This window comes from Tachypleus tridentatus, chromosome 5 (assembly GCF_004210375.1).
Source record: "Tachypleus tridentatus isolate NWPU-2018 chromosome 5, ASM421037v1, whole genome shotgun sequence".
Taxonomy (NCBI): Eukaryota; Metazoa; Arthropoda; class Merostomata; order Xiphosura; family Limulidae; genus Tachypleus; species Tachypleus tridentatus.
In genome coordinates, this window is record NC_134829.1 from 44,707,351 (window position 1) to 44,730,062 (window position 22,712).

The window sequence follows — 22,712 nt, forward strand, 5'->3', positions numbered from 1 at the left end:
TCGGTTTCACAGTCCGAGCGCACTAACCGAGCACTCTGCTAGAGTTATATACAAGAAGGAGAGGTTATAGATGAACTGATTGAATATCTAATAACTTTTAAACACCAGGCTTAAAAATCATATTTCGTGGGATTAAGTAGGTGAAAAGTTTTTGTACATTTTTAGATAAATGTGATAATAATAATTTATATTTAATAGTTTAAAGTCTCTTGAGACTTCTACCGAATGTTGTTTTTTAATGAATATTCTGGTAATAATTATGATGTGATCCATAAAAATCGTATTTTTTGCCTTATTCATGTTTCTGAATCGTATTTTAAGGACTTCCCCTATAATTTAGCATCACGCCTAAAAACGTATACCGCGAAAAACTGCGTTTCGACATAATCTATTGTATATTTTGTGCTTAACAATAAAATATACAGATATTTTTTATAAGAATAGTTTTACTATATGTCGAAACGGTTTTTGTTATATTTCTGCTACTAGCAAAGAAACAAGAATAACAAAAATGTGTGTAGGCGACGTACGAAGATAACAAATTATTATTTTTCTGTATATTGCAAAGAGATGCAATGGATTACCTGGACTCTGTCTATCGTAGAGAATCGAACCTCGGATTTTAGTGTTGTAAAAGTCACAGCCTTAAAATTATATTAAAGAAATTGAAATCAAAGTATGGCTGCAAAAATTAATAATGTTTATGTTACTGAAAGCCAGATCTGTTTTCTAAAATGTTTAAAATTTTAAGAACGATAGGACAGCAGGAAGTCTTCAGATTTACACCGCTAGAATCAGAGGTTCGATTTCCTTCAGTGGACACAGCAGATAACCTAATGCGGCTTTGCTATAAGAAAAAAACACACGTGTACATATATAAGTGACGTAAAATTGTAGTTCGCTAATGTAATCAGAGGTAATGTATTATGAGCCTAAGAAGAAAATAGCGTAATATATAGGCTTGAACAGAAGGTGATACGAATAATAATATTTAATAGACACTTTATTTTTAGTTGTACAATAACACAGGGTTAATGACCTCGTTACCATTAACTTTAGGTAAAGCGTAACATAATTAACTGACTTTAGAAAGCATGCTTCACAACTAGAATTTTATAAGTATTCGTCATGTTGTTTTTAACCCTTTGTTCATACGTACATAAATCATGCTCGTTACTAATTTCGAGTAAGTCAGTATTATCAATTTAAAGCGTTATCACGACATGTATTAATTAAACCTACCTTTTGACAAGTTGGACAACCAGAACTTGTTGGATAATAGATGACACGAGCTTTTTCTTTAAGTAAGAGCATGATAGTCATTTCTATAGAATTCTAACACAGTTTATTTTTTTCTAGTTCGTACAATTTTCGATGAATAAAATGTTTATGTGTAAAGTAATAAGCATCTCTATTATTCCGAAGGTATAAATTACAATTGTGTACAATAACAATTCATTTTTAAATTTTTCAAATTGAACTGAAACTGAAGAAGACAGTCTGAATTGTACTTTGTGTTAAGCTATTCACGCAGTCTTTATAAATGGGAAATTATATACTACAGTCATTTTTTTTTATTATCATCTCGTAAATGTATGTTGCCAACGAGAGTTTGACCTTTACGTAGTTTGAACGTCTATCGGTTTTTACAGAATATTTGGTAGACAGAAAGAAGTTCGCGAAAATAATGAATAGCCTATTATCTTCCATTTATATCAACTGAATGATTGTCTAAGTTATTTTCGTAAAAACAGTTGATTGTAACATTAACCTGATGAAACCGATTGTATTCCGTATATTATAAGATAACAATAGAAACGGTAAGAAGTAATAAGATTTCTTATTTGTACCATTATACAGTGAAATATTACAACATTAACTTGGCTACCTAACTCATCGATTCATTTGGAAGTTTTGATTTTAGGCCTACACAAAATGTGACAACAAAGCGTTGTTATACTTGAACTTGTACGAGTGTTGTTTAGTAAACTGTTACCTTATTTTTATTTTAATGTTAATAACAGCTCTTACCAAGGACGTAGATTTTTTACACCCGATTGGGGAATGATTTTTGCAACCACCTATGTGGACTGTTCAATTTGCAAATTGGTAATCTCTGATTACGTAAACCTGAAAGCTGTAAACATGCCGTTACAGAGTAATCTTGTTGCTTACATCTAGGCCTAATTAAGTAATTCGATTGGTAAGAACACGAGAATTACAAGAACAAACAATTTGTAGGCCTGTGATGCAATAAAACAATTCAACAGACCAAACTGTAGGGGGATGATTGTATGCAGCATACCCCCACCTAAAATGAAGGGGGGGATCTATACCTCCCATCCCATCAGGATCTACGCCCCTGGCTATTACCATATTATACAAGGGAATAACAGCGATTTCTCTGTAGCAAAACATCCGTTTTAGTGTTAACACTTCGTGTTCTTAACACCCAAAAGAAACGAGTATTTTTCTTCTTAATTTGGACTTAATCGAACTGGATGTGTAAGCTGAGTTTGACAGAACGCGTATATCGGTAACCAAATATTTTGATGCAAAAATAATTATAACGTATGGTGAAGAAATAACAACTAAGTATACTTTTATCTTGAATAATTTTTTCATAATATTACCATAAAACCTCTTCCTAAAGGACGATTTGTACTAAGTGTTATGTGTGTCGTAAAATATAGTTAAGAATGTCATAACATACAACCAAAACTTGACATCAAAAGGGCACTATGTAATTAGTTGATAGTTATTCCTTTTATAACATGAAGTACATAAAAAGAACTACTTAAGTGTAAAACTTCGTTACTTTGAAATTAAATATTGATTAATGTTTCGGTTTCGTTCCACTTATTAAATGTTATGAGCATCTTCAGGTTATTTGGTTAACGCGATAAATGCTAAGCCTAAAGGCTCTTTTATATGTAATTTAACGACTATATTTCTAAACAAGAATTCTAACACGCTTAGTGTGGAATTTATTTCCTTTCCCACTAGTAAATCTTTTGTTTATATGTTAGTTACGTAAACATGCTGGAATAGGCGGTCTTACTAACCAATTGCTTAGGCCCTTCCACACCAGAGGGCCACTCGATGCTATCTATGCCTTTTAACACTCCTACGAAAAGTGGGGTCTAATAGGCCCCAGAGCAACTTGAAAGGTTATTAATATTAGGCTAATAATTTTGTATTTAAATGAAATTGCCATTTAAATCCATTAATGAATGGATTAAGGAGATTCCCACTGTCTCTATCTACTATCTAGCGAAACCACAGCCAGGGGAACGGGTTTGGAGAAATCAGGACTAGAAACGTCTTTTCGTAGGAGTGTTAATCTACTTCTGAATTTTCTCATTATTGAGCTCCGTTTACTGAATTCTGGCCGGGGTTCCAGAATGACTAAGACCGCCCCTGCATGCTGGATATCAATGATGTAAAAGCTAACAGTATATAAACAAACAAAGGTCTCCGAAAGATGGACACATACACCAGCCACATGCTTTAATAGTAGTCTTACTAAAAATAACATTATTTTGGAAACTGTTGCCTATAGCTTACTACTTTCAACGAGCCCCTATTTCTCTCATATTTTAAATTATAGCTTGAAATGATGTATGTAATTACATGTAGTGAATAACAGTTATCGCTCAACGTAACACAGGAATAGTTAATTACAGAGTCAATGCCCCAGACAGTCTCAGTGCATGTCTCGTGGTCAATCTTCACTTTTGATGTCATACACTAAGCACTGAGATAACGAATACTTTAATATAATATGGCTATGAGGATTCCACATGAATATGACAGGAAGGTGGTATGAGGTACCACCATCAATGTTTCTCCGCAGAAGGACGGACAACGTTTGAAAAATCTTTATGTTTAATTTTATCTTCTGAATTCACCGTTCCTAATTTGCTGCCGCTAAGTTCTTTGTTAGGTCTTCTTGCAAGACGGCTGCGGACAGTAGGAAATGGATTGAATGGACTTGACTTTGTAGAGCTCTGTTTCGAAAATAAACATGAAGGACTTGCCCATTGTTCTATGGTAACTTCTTTAGGCGAGGGAGATGATGTACTTCTTTTCACCGCTAGTTTTTCCGCCTCTTGTCTCGTTGGACTACATTTCCTTTGGCTGCTTTGTGATAAAGACCGATTTTTTCTCACGTCTTCTTTGGCACCAGATAAATTTCGCACAAAATGAGACACGTTCATTTGTTCTTCACTGACTGAACGTTTGTGCTTCGTTCCATAAGACGATGGCACAGGGTCTCTTTGTACAATCGTACTGAAAGCTTGCGGAGAAGAGTTAGAATGAACTTTATTAGGAACTCTGGACTTTTCTGTGTGGGTAGATGCTAGCTTCAGTAGTGTTTCTTTTTCTATAGGTTTATATTTTGGTTTGGTTTCTCGTGTATGTAGCCGAGGGGCGGCCTGTGTTTTTGACGGAAGACTTGACACAAACCCCTCACCTCGAAGATGATCGTTATTTCTCTTATTGGTTTCGTTGTGCTGTTTGTTCATTTTTTTTTGGTTGAAGGTTTTTGGGCCACGTTCTGTGTCGCTTTTTTCACTGAGTCTTTTCTCGCTGGAATAACTGTTATCAAGTGAGCTTTGTTTAGAAGTTAGTGAGGTGTTTTCAGGCTCTTCCACTGCTGGATTCTTCAAAAGATGGCTGGTAGCCAGAACAATCTTTTCTTCTTCACTCTTCGCTGCTGAGTGGCTTACATGGTGAGTCGCTGACGACAACTGCTGGGTCTCGGCACCAGGCGTTGGTTCTGGCGAGTTCGAAACGTTTGAATTCGCCATTTTTCGTCCCATTTCGGGTGAAGAGTAATCGCTTAGGTCACCAGGTGGTTCCTCATCACATAGCTCAGTGGAGCTGCTGCTTTCGCTGTCTCCTTCTGGAACATTCTCTACAAAATCCACTTCTTCTCGCCTTATTCCTGTTGTCTTTCCTTCAACCGTGTGTGGTATATTGTGAAGAAGTTGTCGCTTTGCGGTTGCCATGGTAACCAGATGCTTTCGCTTCTCCTTCTTGGCTTGTTCCCACGTTAAAGTTTGACCGGAGTCCTCCGAAACTACGTCTACGTGTTTGCTGAATTTAAAGCCTTCAGAAGGCTCAAGATTACGATGACGATTTCGTTGAACATTATTTTGTTTTGGTAAATTGTCTTTGAGACTGAAGGTTGTTTTGGTTGCTTGTTTCTGCTTTCTTATCAAAGGTTTCTTCCCTAACAGAAGATGATTGACAGCTACTGGTTGACGTTGTTTGGCTTTGTTGTGCTGATAAAAAGTACCTGCAAAATGAATTCGCATTATTAAGTTTGTTTTCGAATACTGAAAAAAGCCAGTTGCGAATATACAAATTTAGAGTACAAACCCTTGTTAGATTGTCTTAGAAAATATTTTAACAAACAATATAAGAAGCTGTATATATTACATTTTTTAAACATACTGTTCTAGAAAAGTGATTAAAAGAAATTGATATGAATTCGCTAACTACTAAAATTACTCAAAATATTTTATTCGATTATTGGCACAGAATTGTATTAGTTCCCGAATAAAAAATATAAAAACTATGTAGTGTTAATACAAGTATGCCGTTCGACTCGTAATCTGAGGTTCTCGGGTTTGAATCCCGGTCGCAACAAACATGCCCTTTCAACCGTGGGGGCGTGATAATGTAATGATCAATCTCACAATTAGTTGGTAAAAGAGTTGCCCAAGAATTGGCATTGGATGGTGATGACTAGCTGTCTTCATTCTAGTCTTACACTGCTAAATTAGGGACGGCTAGCTCAGATAGCCCTCGAGTAGCTTTGCGCAAAATTCAAAACAAACAAACAAGTACGCCATCTTGCCTAATAGATTAGGTTGACAACAAAACTGAGCCAGTGTTACAAACACACGACGATCAAACTAAAAAGCGTAGAAGTAATTATATTTATCATAAGATATCATGTTAGGCTTACGTTTAAGAATATGTTGTTGAAATACTATCATTATATTCATCACATCCTTCGCCGGCGTTGCGTTTCGCTCAATTCAGAGCTGTTGAGGTCGGTTTGGATACAACGAACGTAAAGTTCTGTATTGAGTGAAACATGTCGTTGGCAGTAGTCTGTTTGTTTTTCAATTTTGTCGCAAAGCTACACGAGGGCAATATTCGCTAATCATCCCTAATTTATCAGTGTAAGCTTAGAGGGAAGGCAGCTAGTCATCACCATCCGCCGCCAACTCTTTGGCTACTCTTTTATCAACGAATAGTGGGATTGACCGTGAATTATAACGTCCTTACGATTGAAAGGACGAGCATGTTTGGTGTGACGTGGATTCTAACCCGAAATCCTCAGGTTGCGAATTGAGCGCTGCCGGACCTTGTTGACAAGGACGAATTTCATGTGGTTCAAATACTATCATTATATATACTTCCAATTTTTGATAATCCATAAGGATATAATTAATTAATTACATCATGCTTCGTCAATATCTAAAAGGTATCACACTATAACAGAAACTTAGTATCTTGTAGAAAATCCATTTTCAGAGATAAAAGTTTAGTTTACACGCGTATTATTTTCATATTGTTTCAAATCTCTTGCCTCCTAGTGGCACAGTGGTATGTTTTGCGGACCTACAACGCTAGAAAGCGAGTTTTGATATCTGTGATGGGCAGAGCACAGGTAGCCCACTCTGTAGCTTTGTGCTTTATTGAAAACAAACACTTAAATCTCTTTAGTTTTCTCAACAATTAATCTCTCACGCACACATTATTTTCACACAGTTTCCAATCTATTTAGTTTTTCAACAGTTAATCTCTTATGCACACATTATTTTCACACAGTTTCCAATCTCTACATTTTTCAACAACTAATCTCTTTCGTACGCATTATTTTCACACAGTTTCCAATCTCTCTAGTTTTGAAACAATCTCTTACGCACACATTATTTTGACACAGTTGCTAATCTTTAGTTTTTCAACAATTAATCTCTGATGCACGCATTATTTTCACACAGTTTCAAATCTCTTTAGATTTTTCAACAATTAATCTCTTACGCACACATTATTTTCACACAGTTTCTAATCTTTAGTTTTTCAACAATTAATCTCTTACGCACACATTATTTTCACACAGTTTCCAATCTCTTTCGATTTTTCAACAATTAATCTCTTACGCACGCATTATTTTCACACAATTTTTAATCTATTTAGTTTTTCAACACTTAATCTCTTGTGCACGTATTATTTTCACACATTTTCCAATCTTTTTAGATTTTTCAACAATTCTCTTACGCACACATTGTTTTCACACGGTTTCCAATTTCTTTAGTTTTTCAACAATTAATCTCTTATGCACGCATTATTTTTACACAGTTTCCAATCTCTTTAGTTTTTCAACAATTAATATCTTACTCACGCATTATTTTCACAGTTTCCAAACTTGCCTGTTAAGATAATATGTGCTTGTTTCTGCCTTTCTCGAAGCTTGGCGTACTGTTTCTTCAAGGCTGAGATATCTAAGGTCATTCTCTCTGGATTAATGTTGGATGAAGAAGGTGATGGAAGAAGACCTCCACTCGCTGTACTGAAGATTCCTGGTCCAATCAGAGTGAAAGTTGTAGACGTAGATGGCGACGGAGTTCGACTGTTGTCACCTTGCGCATTAAAAAGGTGGACATTTGTTGAATTATACTTCAAAACACAAACATATTAAAAGTGTAATAAAATGAAAATACAGTTACGACAGAAAGTGTTCGTACCCCTGCGTCGTGAGTAGTTTTGTCCTCATAACTTAAAAAGTACCACGAGTAGGCTAATAGTAGTACAATATATTATAAATATTATACTAACACACATCTACATTATTTTTTATGTAAATTGAACGACAAATAAACTGTTTATAAACAAATAACCAAAAATAGGAGGAGCAGAAAGTGTTCGTACATTTCATAACGTGTGAAAAAACTAATATTCCCGTAAAAATTTTGTTTAGTTTGGCGAATAAACTACATTATACCATTCCAGAACAAGACACTAGGTTCATAACTGTTGGAATTTAGCCAGCAAAAAATGTACTTCTGGCAATTTAGCGCCGTCTCCGTCATTATCTGCTTGGTCGTCATGGCGAACAGGAAACAACTGTTCAGTGATATAAAAAACCAAATTATTGTAAAGTACAAGTCTCGTGTGTCTCTTTCCGGTATTGCTACACAACTTAATGTGCTGAAATCTGTTCAAAGCATAATTGCTAAGTTTAAGCTTACAGGATCAACTGTTAACCTCCCTCGTTCCGGACGCCCCACCAAAATTCCAGAGAGAACCAAGAGGAAGATTCTCAGAAAAGTTAGTATGAACACTCTTTTAACACGTAATGACATAGAGAAATTGGTAAGGGAAACTGGGGTTGAAGTAAGCACGGGTACAGTTAGAAACATATTACGCTCTTCTGGGTTTAAAGCATGCCGTCCTCGTAGAACTACATATTTAAAGCCTGTTCATTTAGAAGCACGATTGAAGTATGCAAGAAAGCATGTAGATAAACCCTTTACCTATTGGAAGAGTATTCTTTGGTCAGACGAGCCTAAAATCGAGCTTTTTGGCCACAATGATGTTCTCAATATTTTCTGTAAGAAGGGGGAACGAAATCTTCCAAAGAACACCGTACCCGTAACTACAGTTAAACACGGAGGTGGCTCGATCATACTATGGGGTTCCTTCAGCTCTTCTGGTGTAGGCAGCCTTCACCGCGTCAACGGAATCATGAAAACTGAAGAGTACGTTGATATATTAGGCACTTATATCAAGAATGATGCTCGGAACTTGCAGCTTGGGTGTCGTTGGATCTTCCAGCACGACAATAACCCTAAGCATACATCGAAATATGTGCAATCCTGATTGCAGAGGAACCATATAAGCGTTTTGGAGTGGCCATCGAGTCACCCGATCTCAACCCAATTGAAAACGTTTGGCATGAGTTGAAAACCAGGGTTCATCAGCGTCATCCGAACAAGTTGGAGGCCTTCTTAAAGAAGAATGGAAGAAAATACCAGTCGAGTACTGTCAAACAATCATGGAGGGCTATGAGGAGAGATTGCACCAAGTAATTTACCTGAAATGCTACACAACTGACCATTAAGGTAGACGCACGAACACTTTCTGCCCCTCCTATGTTTGGTTATTTGTTTATAAACACTTTATTTGTCGTTCAATGTACATAAAAAATTATGTATATGTGTGCTAGTATGATATTTATATCTTAGTCGTGATACTTTTTAAGTTACGAGGAAAAAGCTATTCACGACGCAGGGGTACGAACACTTTCTGTCGTAACTGTAATTAGTGGAGACATAAGTGTTATATTTACAGCGTAAAATAACACAACAGTATTTCGAAGATCCTGTTTTTCTTCATCAAACTTAAAAAAGTAAATTATGCTATTAGGGTTAAAGGTTTGGTTGTTTCAGCTCAAGAAAAGAGAAACAACAAAAGAAAAAAAAGAATTGTTTAATGATGTTTCCACTTTAAACATTTGGTAATGAAGTGCTTGTGGTCTTATAGCGGAAACACGAAAATAAAAAATATTCATTTTGTAGGTTTTTCTAAAATTCTTTCGTGCAAGTATAGCTTAAATATACATTACGTAACACATGAACAAATCTGAATTCGAAGGGGGTCTTACCTGCTATGTTAAAACAGCGACTTTCCTTGATAATTATACACAAGTCTTCTCTACATACCGTTTGAGGAGGCATTTTATTACCGGATTAAAAGTTGGGGTACGCGCTCCTAATGCTCCAACTACATTGTATAAAGTACGCTTTATCGTGAAAATAAATTAGCTATCAGTTTCTCAGATTCGTTTGAATAATCTTATTTTAGAATTATCAATGGAGTCCATATATTTTTGAAACATTTTTCTAAGCCATTTAAACATTAATCAAACGATCCATAATAATATACGAATCATTCATTAAAGGAAAACTTGTGATTATCCTACTACTTGCTGCTGAGGGCTTTCTACATATATGCAAAATGAATGATTTTACTGAGTTATATTACATAAATTCTTTGATATGGATATTGTAACAGGAAAAAAACATACTTAAAGTGACGAAATACGAGTACCTAACCAATAATGAACGGTATAAAAACAAATTAGTAATTTTAAGATAAAAGAATTGTGCGTCCATAACCAGGCCCACATTTAGGTAGTGTGAGGTTCTGGCACACTTTTTTTGAAGCCCCTTGAATAGGGTACAAGCAAAATTGTAGTTGATTATAATTACTACATTTTAAGTTAATTACAAAAATATAAGCGAATTATTCAGAGCAAGTTAGAGTATGATGCATCTAATTTTTAAGAATGATATATTAAAATTACAGAATGTAACAAAACTTTTACTTTTTCTTGTCCCTGGGCATAAAGTGTTATTTCCCAATTGCTTATGCCTAAAGTGTTTATTTTTTTTTCATATAGCAAAGCCACAAAGGGCTATCTGCTCAGCTTACCGAAGGGAATCGAACCCCTGATTTTAGCTATGCCTAAAGTAAATGGAAAAGACACAGTTTTCTCACCAAACTTTGCTTTTGTGACTTCGGAGCATATAACTAAAATATGATTGGAGAGTATATTTGGGGGCTGATACGTGAAAGTGATTTACATTACAGTCGCAAACTTCAAAAAACTACTCACTTCTAAATATTTTTGTTCATTTTTGTATAACTTTATTTAAATGAGTTTTTTTTTCTCTTTCAGCAACCGTCTACTCATTTTCATTTGATGGAACCTAACATTACTATCTTTTTATAACAACTTACAGCAGAATATGAAATTATTACAAGACTCAGCAAATATTAGAAACTACATACGAGACAGTGTGCGAAATTACAGTAATATAAACTTGTGAATTCACGTGGTTCAGTGTTTTGCATTCGTATTTCATGTATGTAATTTTTTAAATCTATGACGCCCAACAGGAATGACTTTAGAAATAGAAACCGTTTGAATAATGAATTACTATGAAACATTCACCAGCTTGTTGTACACCTTTATTTGAGCATGTAAATGTTTTCATTTGTAATACTCGCTTCACAAACTTATTGGTTGTTATATTATTTCTGTTGTAGAATTTTTTTTTACATCAGTAGCAAACACTTCTAGGACTAATATAAATAAGATCGTTGTTTTTACATTAAAAACAATGTTAGCATTACTTAAGACATTTTCTAGCTTTTACACGAACATCCGAAACATACATTAATAACAAGCTGTATTATAAGATGGAAGTTATTACTTAATGAATAGATTTGGAAACGGTAAATCTTCACTAACTACAGGAAAATATCCCCGCAACTAGTTGCCTGTTTATTGTAAGAAAACGTTCACTGTTTTTGTATGAAATTTGATGCATTACTGTAAATATTTGATAAACAGAATAATACAGATAAACTTGTAGTCCATCTGTGGATGAACAGCAAACTGACGTTTTTACTAAAGTACGGTACTAGGTTTCCCTTAGGGTGCAGATACTTTGCTTGTTGAAAAATTATCAGATTTCTAATAATGTATTATCAGACAGGGACAGCACTGCCTACGTAGGGAAGGCTTGAAAGGGTCATATAATTCAGTATTTTAAATATATCCTCAATAGGTCATCAGAACTTCATGATACTATGTAGAGGGTAAAACGGATATTACACAATGTAACAAAATACTTTTTACTTTTTCTTGTTCCTGGACAGAAAGTGTTATTTCCCAATTGCTTGTGTCTAAAGAAAATGGAAAAGACCTATTTTTCTTTTCAAACTTTGCTTTTGCGACCTGAGAGCGTATAACGAAAACATGATGGGAAACTATATTTGGGGGCTGATACGTGAAAGTGGTTTACATTACAGTCGCAAACTTCGAAAAACTATTCACTTCTAAACATTTTTGTTCATTTTTGTATAACTTTAGTATAAATACATGTAAATCTTGATTCATATGTTATTTTATTCAGACCTTATGCAAATGAAAAAGAGCAAATTTGACCGTTTTACGTAGAAAATAGGTTAATTTCTAAATTTCATTATCCAGGTCACAAAAGCAAAGTTTAAAGGGAATAATGGTCATTTTCTGTACTTTTGCAATATAAGCAATTAAGAAGTAACACATACTATCCAGGAACAAAATTTATGTTACATAGTGTTGTATAATAATAATTATTTACTTGTACAACACGACAAGTAAGAATTACTTAGCCACATAAAAAACAATATAGTTATTGTACAACATCACGGAAGCATGTCAAAACACTACTCCAAAATCGTTTTTTTTCCTTGCACTGGCGGAAGCAAAATATCTAACTACATCTTCATAATCTATTTGACTATATGGTGCCCTTTTTATCTTAATCAAGGAAAGGTCATTTAAGATCGAAGCACGCAAGTCATTTTTCACCCTAGCCATTTTAGAAAAATATCTCTTTTTACTGCAACTCCTGGCGGGTGCCACGTCAACATTAGTAAAAATAGATTCGAGTTTGTTTTTTTATTATTGCTTTGATACATTATTGGGCGGATGGTGTTTTACTATAAAAACATTTCGCAAACTGTACCATTTCATCGGGATAAAGAGCTGTCTGGATCTGGAGAGTATATGGCTCTTAATCTCTTGGCTGCAGCAAAAGTTTCAGTTTCATTTAAATTTTTGAAATTAGATAGAAAACCAAACTTCATTTCTGTCGCTTTGTATGCAGCAAGCCTATTTTCCAAACACATTTGTATCTTGTCAACTACTGGTATAAATTTTTCTACGTGAAACTTCTGAGTTCCAGATAAACTAATTTCACCTTCACAAGTCTCATAATTTGCTAGCTTTTTTCTCTTTCTAAACATCTCACTCCTAAGCCGTTCTTCAATTGTATTTGAAAATGAATGAGCCTGAATTTCGATTCTACTGAATTCTTCACGTTGTGAGTTTACACTAGATAATGTTAAATTAGGTAATATAAATAATATAATGATAATAATAAACATTTTTTACGAGGTACACTCGCTTGGAATAACAGCTCACGAGTAGCAAGAATTTCGTGTTACCAAATATTTTGACACTTCTTATCGCTGGAAGCTTAAAAATCACAGTCCAGAAAGCAATAAAATAATAGAATTTAATAATAAATAGCTCTACAATGTTAACAATTTCAAGCGATTTAGTGTAAAGAAATGTCGTTTCTTGCGACAATTTGAAGTAATTCTAGAAAGAAAAAATGGTAATTTTGATTTATTTTGTATTTTTATGGTAGTTACAAGGTCGGTCAAATTGATCTAGTCTGTATTGAGTAAGAATAGAATAAATAACAGATCAAATATGAAAATTTATTGAAGAAAGAGAGATAAACTGACGGTCTTGATCGTCAGTAGATGCTCCTAATCATTTGAAGCCCTGGTGCAACTGCACGACAGTTAATGCATTCTTGCCCATAACCCTAAAAACAATAAAAAAACCCATTTCCCAACAGACATAAAATTCGTGAGATCATGTCACCATAACTACTGATATATTGCAGATAAAAGATCTTTCAAATGAGTGAAACGTGTACGTTTTCAATATTAATACTCATTATATCATGGCAATCTCAATACCAACCCATAAAACCTTAAATCTGAAACTAGTCATTAAAAATAAATTAACCAGATGTTTTACTTTACGTATATTAAAAAGATTATTAACAATAGTTGAATTAGCTGATTTATTCATTTTTCAGAGCTGTAAACAATACGGTTCTCAATAACATGCACCCTCGCATTGTTTCCTTTTTACTGACATAAATTTGAACATTCAGTTTAACAGTTCTAGTATTATACTAAGGTAATTCATAAACTTTAAGCTATTCCACAAATCCCATCCATTTGTTTTTGTTTTATCTGTGAAATGATGACATTTTAATAGTATCACTAAATGTTGTCATACATACTACACGTATATGAAATACGGTTTAATCACGCAATAAATATTTGTATTTTGGAACAAAAACAATTTAGCTCTAATACTCTATACTTTGCTAGAGTTTGGTTTGTTTTGAATTTCGCGCACAGCTACACCAGGGCTATCTGCGCTAGCCGTCTCTAAATTAGCAATGGTGACTAGAGGAAGGCAGCTAGTCATCACCACCCACCGCCAACTCTTGGGCTACTCTTTTAGTAACGAATAGTGGGATTGATCGTCACATTATATTGAACCCGCAACCCTCGGATTACGAATCGAGTGCCTTCACCACCTGGCTATGCCACGCATCCAGAGTTAGGACAGCCAGTATTTATATGTGGCATGATCCCAGCTGATTCTCATTGAGTGTATATGTGTGTTTTCTTATAGTAAAGCTACATCGGGCTATTTGCTGAGTCCACCAAAGAGAATCGAACCCCGATTACTACTAAACACGAATGAAATACATTTCACGGTTTTGTATTGAGTTTACTTACTTATTATACATATTACTTAAAGCTTGTGTACTTGAAAATAATCACAACAGTGATCAAAACATAAAACGTGCTCTAAAATTTATTCGTTACTGTAAAAGTTGTAACTTGTAATAAAACAACAACAAAATACATTTTACTTGCATTGATTTAAGTCTTGATATTTAAATTTACAGAGGTCGCCATTTCTATATTATTTGCAGGTATGAGGAGTATGTTCCAGGTTAAACCACCGAAGACAAAGAAATATTATTTACACACATATATATATATATACTAGCTGGAGTATTCGTCTCCCACACGGAAGTTATGTAAATTCGTGATTAATGAAAGATTAGTTTAGAACAGGAAAAGTTGTTTCTCTTATATGCAATTGTTAAAAAATCCCACAAAAACTGTAAAACAAAATGTTAAACAGCAAATTTGCACGGACCAATAAACCTTCGTACTAAATTTGGTAAGATCAGTAGACAGGGGGTGAGGTAGTGGCGAAAAAAACCCAACAACAACGTAAAAACACACATAAAAGTCATAAAATACAAAACTGAAAATTTGTATGTACACGCGCATGGACTCATTGAACCTCCATACATAATTAGGTGAAAATCTATCCATACTCAGCGAATATATGTGCGTGTGCGCAAACACACATACATATATAAATATACATACTTGTTATAAAATTTTAAAATAAAATAAAAATAAAAGGTCTTGAATTATTAGAGAGACAATATATAAATAAAAGAAAAATAAAATACATAAATTATAATAATTAATTAAATATATAAATGAATATTTTTTAAAAAGAAAATTTAAACTAAAGGATAGAAACACCACAAAAAGCTAAAACGTTCACTTATCCCATCGGGGTTGATATTTTCCTAGGACAAAAAATGTTTTTGACAACCATAATCATGAATAGTTTAAAATACTCGTTCAAATAAAAGTGTCAAGCTATTGTTTTTCTTTATTTTTGTTCTTTCTTTTTTTCTTAATTTCGCGCAAAGTTACTCGAGGGCTATCCGCGCTAGCAGTCCCTAATTTAGCAGTGTAAGACTAGAGGGAAGGTAGCTAGTTATCACCACCCACCACCTCCTTTATCAACGGATTGACCGTCACATTATAACGCCCCCACGGTTGAAAGAGCGCGTATGTTTGATATGACGGGGTTCGAACCCGTGACCCTCAGATTACGAGTCGAGGGCCTTAACCACCTGGCCATGCCGAGCCCTCTGGTTTATCTACGTTGCACTTTATTATGTTCTTAGGCACATTTTGCTAATAATTTACTAGTTTCTACTAGTTTCTGTGTTTATTGATATATTTAAGAAAAAGGATAGGGAACCTTAAGCCTATTTTAGTTCCCATCGCTACACCGCTAATTTTCTCACAGAATTCATTAGTAACCCGAAACCAATTGTTTTTGAAAATTATTTCTGGTCGTAGAATTAAATCGTTAGTTGGAAATTGAAGTTTAGGACGCTTTTTAATAAATTATCTTAAAGGTATTAAACCTTACTGTTGTGGAATCAAGACGTACAAGGATTGACGTCAAGACTGAGTCTTGTTTGTGTTTAAATGTTGAGGAGTCTAAAGACATGATAAGCATTTATAATGTGAATAGGGAATGAATGGACGAGAACGAGCTAAATATAAATTCAGTTAGTGTATTACAGGTGGACACAAAGACCAATGAAGGGCGATAAGGCTTGTGAGTTTTAGGCACTAAATACAAAACTTTTGTTGTTGTTTTTAATTAAGCACAAAGTTACACAATGGGCTATCTGTGCTCTGCCCACCACGGGTGTCCAAACCCGGGTTTTAGCGCTGTAAGTCCGCAGACATACCGCTGAGCCACTGGGGGGCAACTCTTGTTCTCAGGTCAGCAATTAGTAACATCACAGTTTTCGTAGACGTAGGTAGCTCTTCTGCATCACTTAATTCGCTGACAGTATTGGTGATTATTTCATAATATGTTTTCTCTGTATGATAATAAGTTATGAGCAAACCATCACTCGGGACGCAGAGGTACGAACACTTTCTGTCGTAACTGTATCATTTTTAACAAATAATTTTATCCAGGACGAGACGTTTTTTATTATTGTTATTAACCATTTACATGTTAATTTAGTTTTAAGTTACATGTAAAATAACTATAACATATATATTATAAATAAAAATACTGTAAATGCCTAAAAAGAAATCGCCTGATAATCCCACGTTTTTCTTTCTCTCACATACGCCTCCTCACAGTGGTTCAGCGATAAGTTTGAAGGCTTATAACACTAAAAACCGGGATTCGATACTCGTGGCGGGTACAGCATCGATATCCCATTGTGTGGGTTTGAGCACCACAGGTTTCAAAGCCTACTTTGTAACGTTATAGGCCCTCAGAAGTACCGCTGTCAACAGTACTTTACTGCTTGTCCATTTGTGGCTAAAAGCAACATTACATTTCTGGGTTCTATCCCTTCGGTAGGCACAGTACGGATAATCCATTGTGCAACTGTGCGCTTGGTACGATAAAAGAAATTATTTATTTGGTTGTAATATATATTCATCTTGACGAAAAGGGTTGTCACCACTCATGGTATTAGAATCTTCGTCTACATATATATGACACAACAACAACAAATTATTTGTATCTTACCTTTGCCTTTAGGAACAGGTAATGATCCCGACAGACACCAGGTGGCCATAACTAGCTGCTCATCATCGTTGTCTTCCTCATCATCACTGAAAAACAGGTTGAGACCACGTTTCTGAGTAAGTGACGACGTAAATGGACGAATGTTGTAAGTGTATTTGTCCCGGAGGTCAACTAGTTGAGGAAACGGAAACGGCGACATTGTGCAGATTGTCTACAATGAATAAAACAAACTAAAAATAGTTAAAACATTTACCCGGAGATATTGTGCAGATTGTCTACAGTGAATAAAACAAACTACAAACAGTTAAAACATTTACCCGGAGATATTGTGTAGATTGTCTACAGTGAATAAAACAAACTAAAAACAGTTAAAACATTTTCCCGGAGATATTGTGTAGATTGTCTACAGTGAATAAAACAAACTACAAACAGTTAAAACATTTACCCGGAGATATTGTGTAGATTGTCTACAGTGAATAAAACAAACAAAACAGTAAAAACATTTACCCGGAGATATTGTGTAGATTGTCTACAATGAATAAAACAAACTAAAAACAGTTAAAACATTTTCCCCGGAGATATTGTGTAGATTGTCTACAGTGAATAAAACAAATTACAAACAGTTAAAACATTTCCCCGGAGATATTGTGTAGATTGTCTACAGTGAATAAAACAAACTAAAAACAGTTAAAACATTTCCCCGGAGATATTGTGTAGATTGTCTACAGTGAATAAAACAAACTAAAACATTTAAAATATTTCCCCGGAGATATTGTGTAGATTGTCTACAGTGAATAAAACAAACTCAAAAAAGTTAAAACATTTTCCCCGGAGATATTGTGTAAATTGTCTACAGTGAAAAAAACAAATTACAAACAGTTAAAACATTTCCCCGGAGATATTGTGTAGATTGTCTACAGTGAATAAAACAAACTCAAAACAGTTAAAACATTTTCCCCGGAGATATTGTGTAGATTGTCTACAGTGAATAAAACAAACAAAACAGTTAAAACATTTATCCGGAGATATTGTGTACATTGTCTACAGTGAATAAAACAAACTACAAACAGTTAAAACATTTTCCCCGGAGATATTGTGTAGATTGTCTACAGTGAATAAAACAAACTACAAACAGTTAAAACATTTCCCCGGAGATATTGTGTAGATTGTGAATAAAACAAACTACAAACAGTTAAAACATTTTCCCCGGAGATATTGTGTAGATTGTCTACAGTGAATAAAACAAACTACAAACAGTTAAAACATTTACCCGGAGATATTGTGTAGATTGTCTACAGTGAATAAAACAAACTAAAAACAGTTAAAACATTTTCCCGGAGATATTGTGTAGATTGTCTACAGTGAATAAAACAAACTACAAACAGTTAAAACATTTATCCGGAGATATTGTGTAGATTGTCTACAGTGAATAAAACAAACAAAACAGTTAAAACATTTACCCGGAGATATTGTGTAGATTGTCTACAATGAATAAAACAAACTAAAAACAGTTAAAACATTTCCCCGGAGATATTGTGTAGATTGTCTACAGTGAATAAAACAAACTACAAACAGTTAAAACATTTCCCCGGAGATATTGTGTAGATTGTCTACAGTGAATAAAACAAACTAAAAACAGTTAAAACATTTCCCCGGATATACTGTGTAGATTGTCTACAGTGAATAAAACAAACTAAAAACATTTAAAATATTTCCCCGGAGATATTGTGTAGATTGTCTACAGTGAATAAAACAAACTCAAAAAAGTTAAAACATTTTCCCCGGAGATATTGTGTAAATTGTCTACAGTGAAAAAAACAAATTACAAACAGTTAAAACATTTCCCCGGAGATATTGTGTAGATTGTCTACAGTGAATAAAACAAACTCAAAACAGTTAAAACATTTTCCCCAGAGATATTGTGTAGATTGTCTACAGTGAATAAAACAAACTAAAAACAGTTAAAACATTTCCCCGGAGATATTGTGTAGATTGTCTACAGTGAATAAAACAAACTAAAAACAGTTAAAACATTTTCCCGGAGATATTGTGTAGATTGTCTACAGTGAAAAAAACAAACTAAAAACAGTTAAAACATTTCCCGGAGATATTGTGTAGATTGTCTACAGTGAATAAAACAAACTAAAAACAGTTAAAACATTTCCCCGGAGATATTGTGTAGATTGTCTACAGTGAATAAAACAAACTAAAAACAGTTAAAACATTTCCCCGGAGATATTGTGTAGATTGTCTACAGTGAATAAAACAAACTAAAAACAGTTAAAACATTTACCCGGAGATATTGTGTAGATTGTCTACAGTGAATAAAACAAACTAAAAACAGTTAAAACATTTCCCCGGATTTACTGTGTAGATTGTCTACAGTGAATAAAACAAACTAAAAACAGTTAAAACATTTACCCGGAGATATTGTGTAGATTGTCTACAGTGAATAAAACAAACTAAAAACAGTTAAAACATTTCCCCGGATATACTGTGTAGATTGTCTACAGTGAATAAAACAAACTAAAAACAGTTAAAACATTTCCCCGGAGATATTGTGTAGATTGTCTACAGTGAATAAAACAAACTAAAAACAGTTAAAACATTTACCCGGAGATATTGTGTAGATTGTCTACAGTGAATAAAACAAACTAAAAACAGTTAAAACATTTCCCCGGATATACTGTGTAGATTGTCTACAGTGAATAAAACAAACTAAAAACAGTTAAAACATTTACCCGGAGATATTGTGTAGATTGTCTACAGTGAATAAAACAAACTAAAAACAGTTAAAATATTTTCCCCGGAGATACTGTGTAGATTGTCTACAGTGAATAAAACAAAATACAAACAGTTAAAACATTTCCCCGGAGATATTGTGTAGATAGTCTACAGTGAATAAAACAAACTACAAACAGTTAAAACATTTACCCGGAGATATTGTGTAGATTGTCTACAATGAATAAAACAAACTAAAAACAGTTAAAACATTTTCCCCGGAGATATTGTGTAGATTGTCTACAGTGAATAAAACAAAATACAAACAGTTGAAACATTTCCCCGGAGATATTGTGTAGATTGTCTACAGTGAATAAAACAAACTAAAAACAGTTAAAACATTTACCCGGAGATATTGTGTAGATTGTCTACAGTGAATAAAACAAACAAAACAGTTAAACATTCAGTCCAAAGTGAACTGGGAAATACAGCTGTTGTATCTCATTAATGGTGACAGGAATTACCAGGTAGCTTTAGTTTAACGCCGTCCTTTAGTGGATACACTTAGATTGTAATTAACACTTTATGATTTATAATTGTGTATTAGAAATGTGCCCACACTGTTCCATTCTACACTTTCTTAATTTCACTCCAAAATTGTTCATCCAGACCGTATAAACTCAGGATTATCTATACCAGACGGGCGTATTAAGCAGTACAGGTGAGGAGAGTCTTTGTTCATACAAATATGAAGTTTTTATTCTACAAAAGAGTATAAGAGATTTCATGAACGTCAAGTCTTTATGTAAGAAAAATCAGAAGATACTAAACCTCATATTTTTTATAGAATATTTGGGTGGCCGTTTGTGGTACTGTCCGAGACTTAAATATGTGACTAGGGGATAAATTTGTGCTTCGCGTATAATACATCCATTAAAATTATTTGACTACTGTTTAGAAAAAAAAAGAATACTGACGGTACTTTATCCTAGACGAACCACAATCCAAAACTTCATACCTAGATATATTTATTTACTGATACAGCATTATTAAGTGGAATACTGTATTTTGTATATGTTTTAAATAGATAAATCTTTGAGCTTTTGTTATATTATGCAATATGGACATGAATGAAACAAAAACCAACTAAGCAGAATATGGTGTTACTGAATTTAGATATAAACTAGAGAAATATAAAAACATGTAATGAGTGTAACAAAATTATCTGTAGACTATATTTTATGCCTAATTATATGTCTTGTATTTCTGGATAATCGCCATGACTAATATTTTGAGATTTTATCTTCATCGAACTCTTGATAAAGCGATGCTATACAATAATGGATTTTTAAAATTATGGAACCAAGAAGTGTAAAAATCAATTGCCGTCATGTATTATTTTGTACATTTGTTGTGTGTATTTGTTTACATGTCATCCGAAACCTGTAATTACTTTTTTCCGCGCAAATGTTAGCTACAGATGTTCGTAAACAAAGTTGTTTCACTGACTATTAAGGCTATTTTATAAATATATTGTGAACCGTGGTGTCTGTTCAAGAGTTCGTCTGTCTCAGTTTTAGAAGCTGTGCAGACAGGGAGATTTCAACATTCACATTTTAAATGACAGTAGAACAGACATGAATAATGTTGATACCAAATTCTATTTCACAAACAGGATATTCTACACTAAACTGTTAGGGATTAACCATACTATTATTAACACGAAATAATTTAAATTGATAGGTCAACTTAATATTTTCCCGTCACAGAGGACGGGAACGTTTGGTTGTGTATTACAAATAGAGTAAATTCGTGTTTCGCAAACGAAACGTATTTAAATTTTATGTCTAATTGTCAATATTTAGGCGCCTATACTGAGACCAAGGAAGGTAAAGAATTAACTTACAGTGTTTATTTACGTGTTTATTTGTGTTAATAAAATAATTGTCTTGAAAGTTAATGTTATAAATGTCGTAGTTTTGCACGTTCTGTACGATTAGCCAGTAGGAATATTTGCTTTCCACGTGAACTAGCACACACACACGTACGGAATAAGTGCACAAATCGTTCTTCTAATTACATACGTTTTTCTCAAATAGTCAACTCAGTTGCCCCAAGTAGGTTCACATTTCACATGTACGAACAACATATTTCAGCTTGCATTAGACTTTTAATACGTACATTTGACTTGTCTTTTCAGTCAAACTAAAATATAACTTTTAATTGTTGAAGTCAGACATTAAACGAATTTCATCCACTAAATAATACAACGTTTGCTAAAAAATGTTTAAAATGAATGTTTAAAAAAGAAAACATATTACTGAGGACTTATCAGTGCTATCAATGTGTAATTCGACATACATTCTCAAATGAACCTGGACCAACATTGAAAGGTGGAAACTTGCGGACGGAATAGCAATATGTTACACAGCCTCATTGTATTACGTTTTATCACAAATATCGGCACACGTAAGACTTTCAATAAGAGTTGGAAGTTCCATTGGTGTTAAATTCATACTAATTACAAAACGTCACCTTAACAAGGTCATTCGGATCCATAAGTCCAAACTCCAGCATTTCTCTTGTTAACACGCCCATAATGCTGTAAAACTCGTCTGCACTTTCCACTGTCATTATTCGACTGTAAATTAAAAATTGTAATTATACCACTATTCTCGAATTAAATAGAAACAGGTTGAAATCTAAAAACATTAATCACAATTTTACTGGAAACAAAATCTAAAACAAAACAACAAACTAATTGTAAACCAGACCAGAATCAGTCGTATATTTCGAATCAGTGAGGTCTCCTGACAACTGGTTTTAATTTTCTTTTGGCAACTTGAAACTTTTAATTTTGAGAGATGCAAAT

At 33.9% G+C, this 22,712-nt stretch overlaps 1 protein-coding gene across 4 annotated transcripts in view; it reads right to left on the reverse strand.

The window, feature by feature from the left end:
- Window positions 1-972: 972 nt before the first annotated feature.
- The window catches only part of LOC143251059 (uncharacterized), a 162,238-nt gene continuing 140,498 nt past the window's right edge, over window positions 973-22,712 (reverse strand). For all 4 annotated transcript variants that reach the window (XM_076502402.1, XM_076502401.1, XM_076502403.1 and 1 more), the window contains 4 exons: window positions 22,376-22,481; window positions 17,120-17,330; window positions 7,455-7,664; window positions 973-5,305 (listed from right to left, as the gene is read on the reverse strand). In XM_076502402.1, coding sequence (XP_076358517.1) covers window positions 3,840-5,305; window positions 7,455-7,664; window positions 17,120-17,330; window positions 22,376-22,481 — 1,993 coding nt within the window. In that variant the 3' untranslated portion in view covers window positions 973-3,839. The remainder of the gene's footprint in view (window positions 5,306-7,454; window positions 7,665-17,119; window positions 17,331-22,375; window positions 22,482-22,712) is intronic.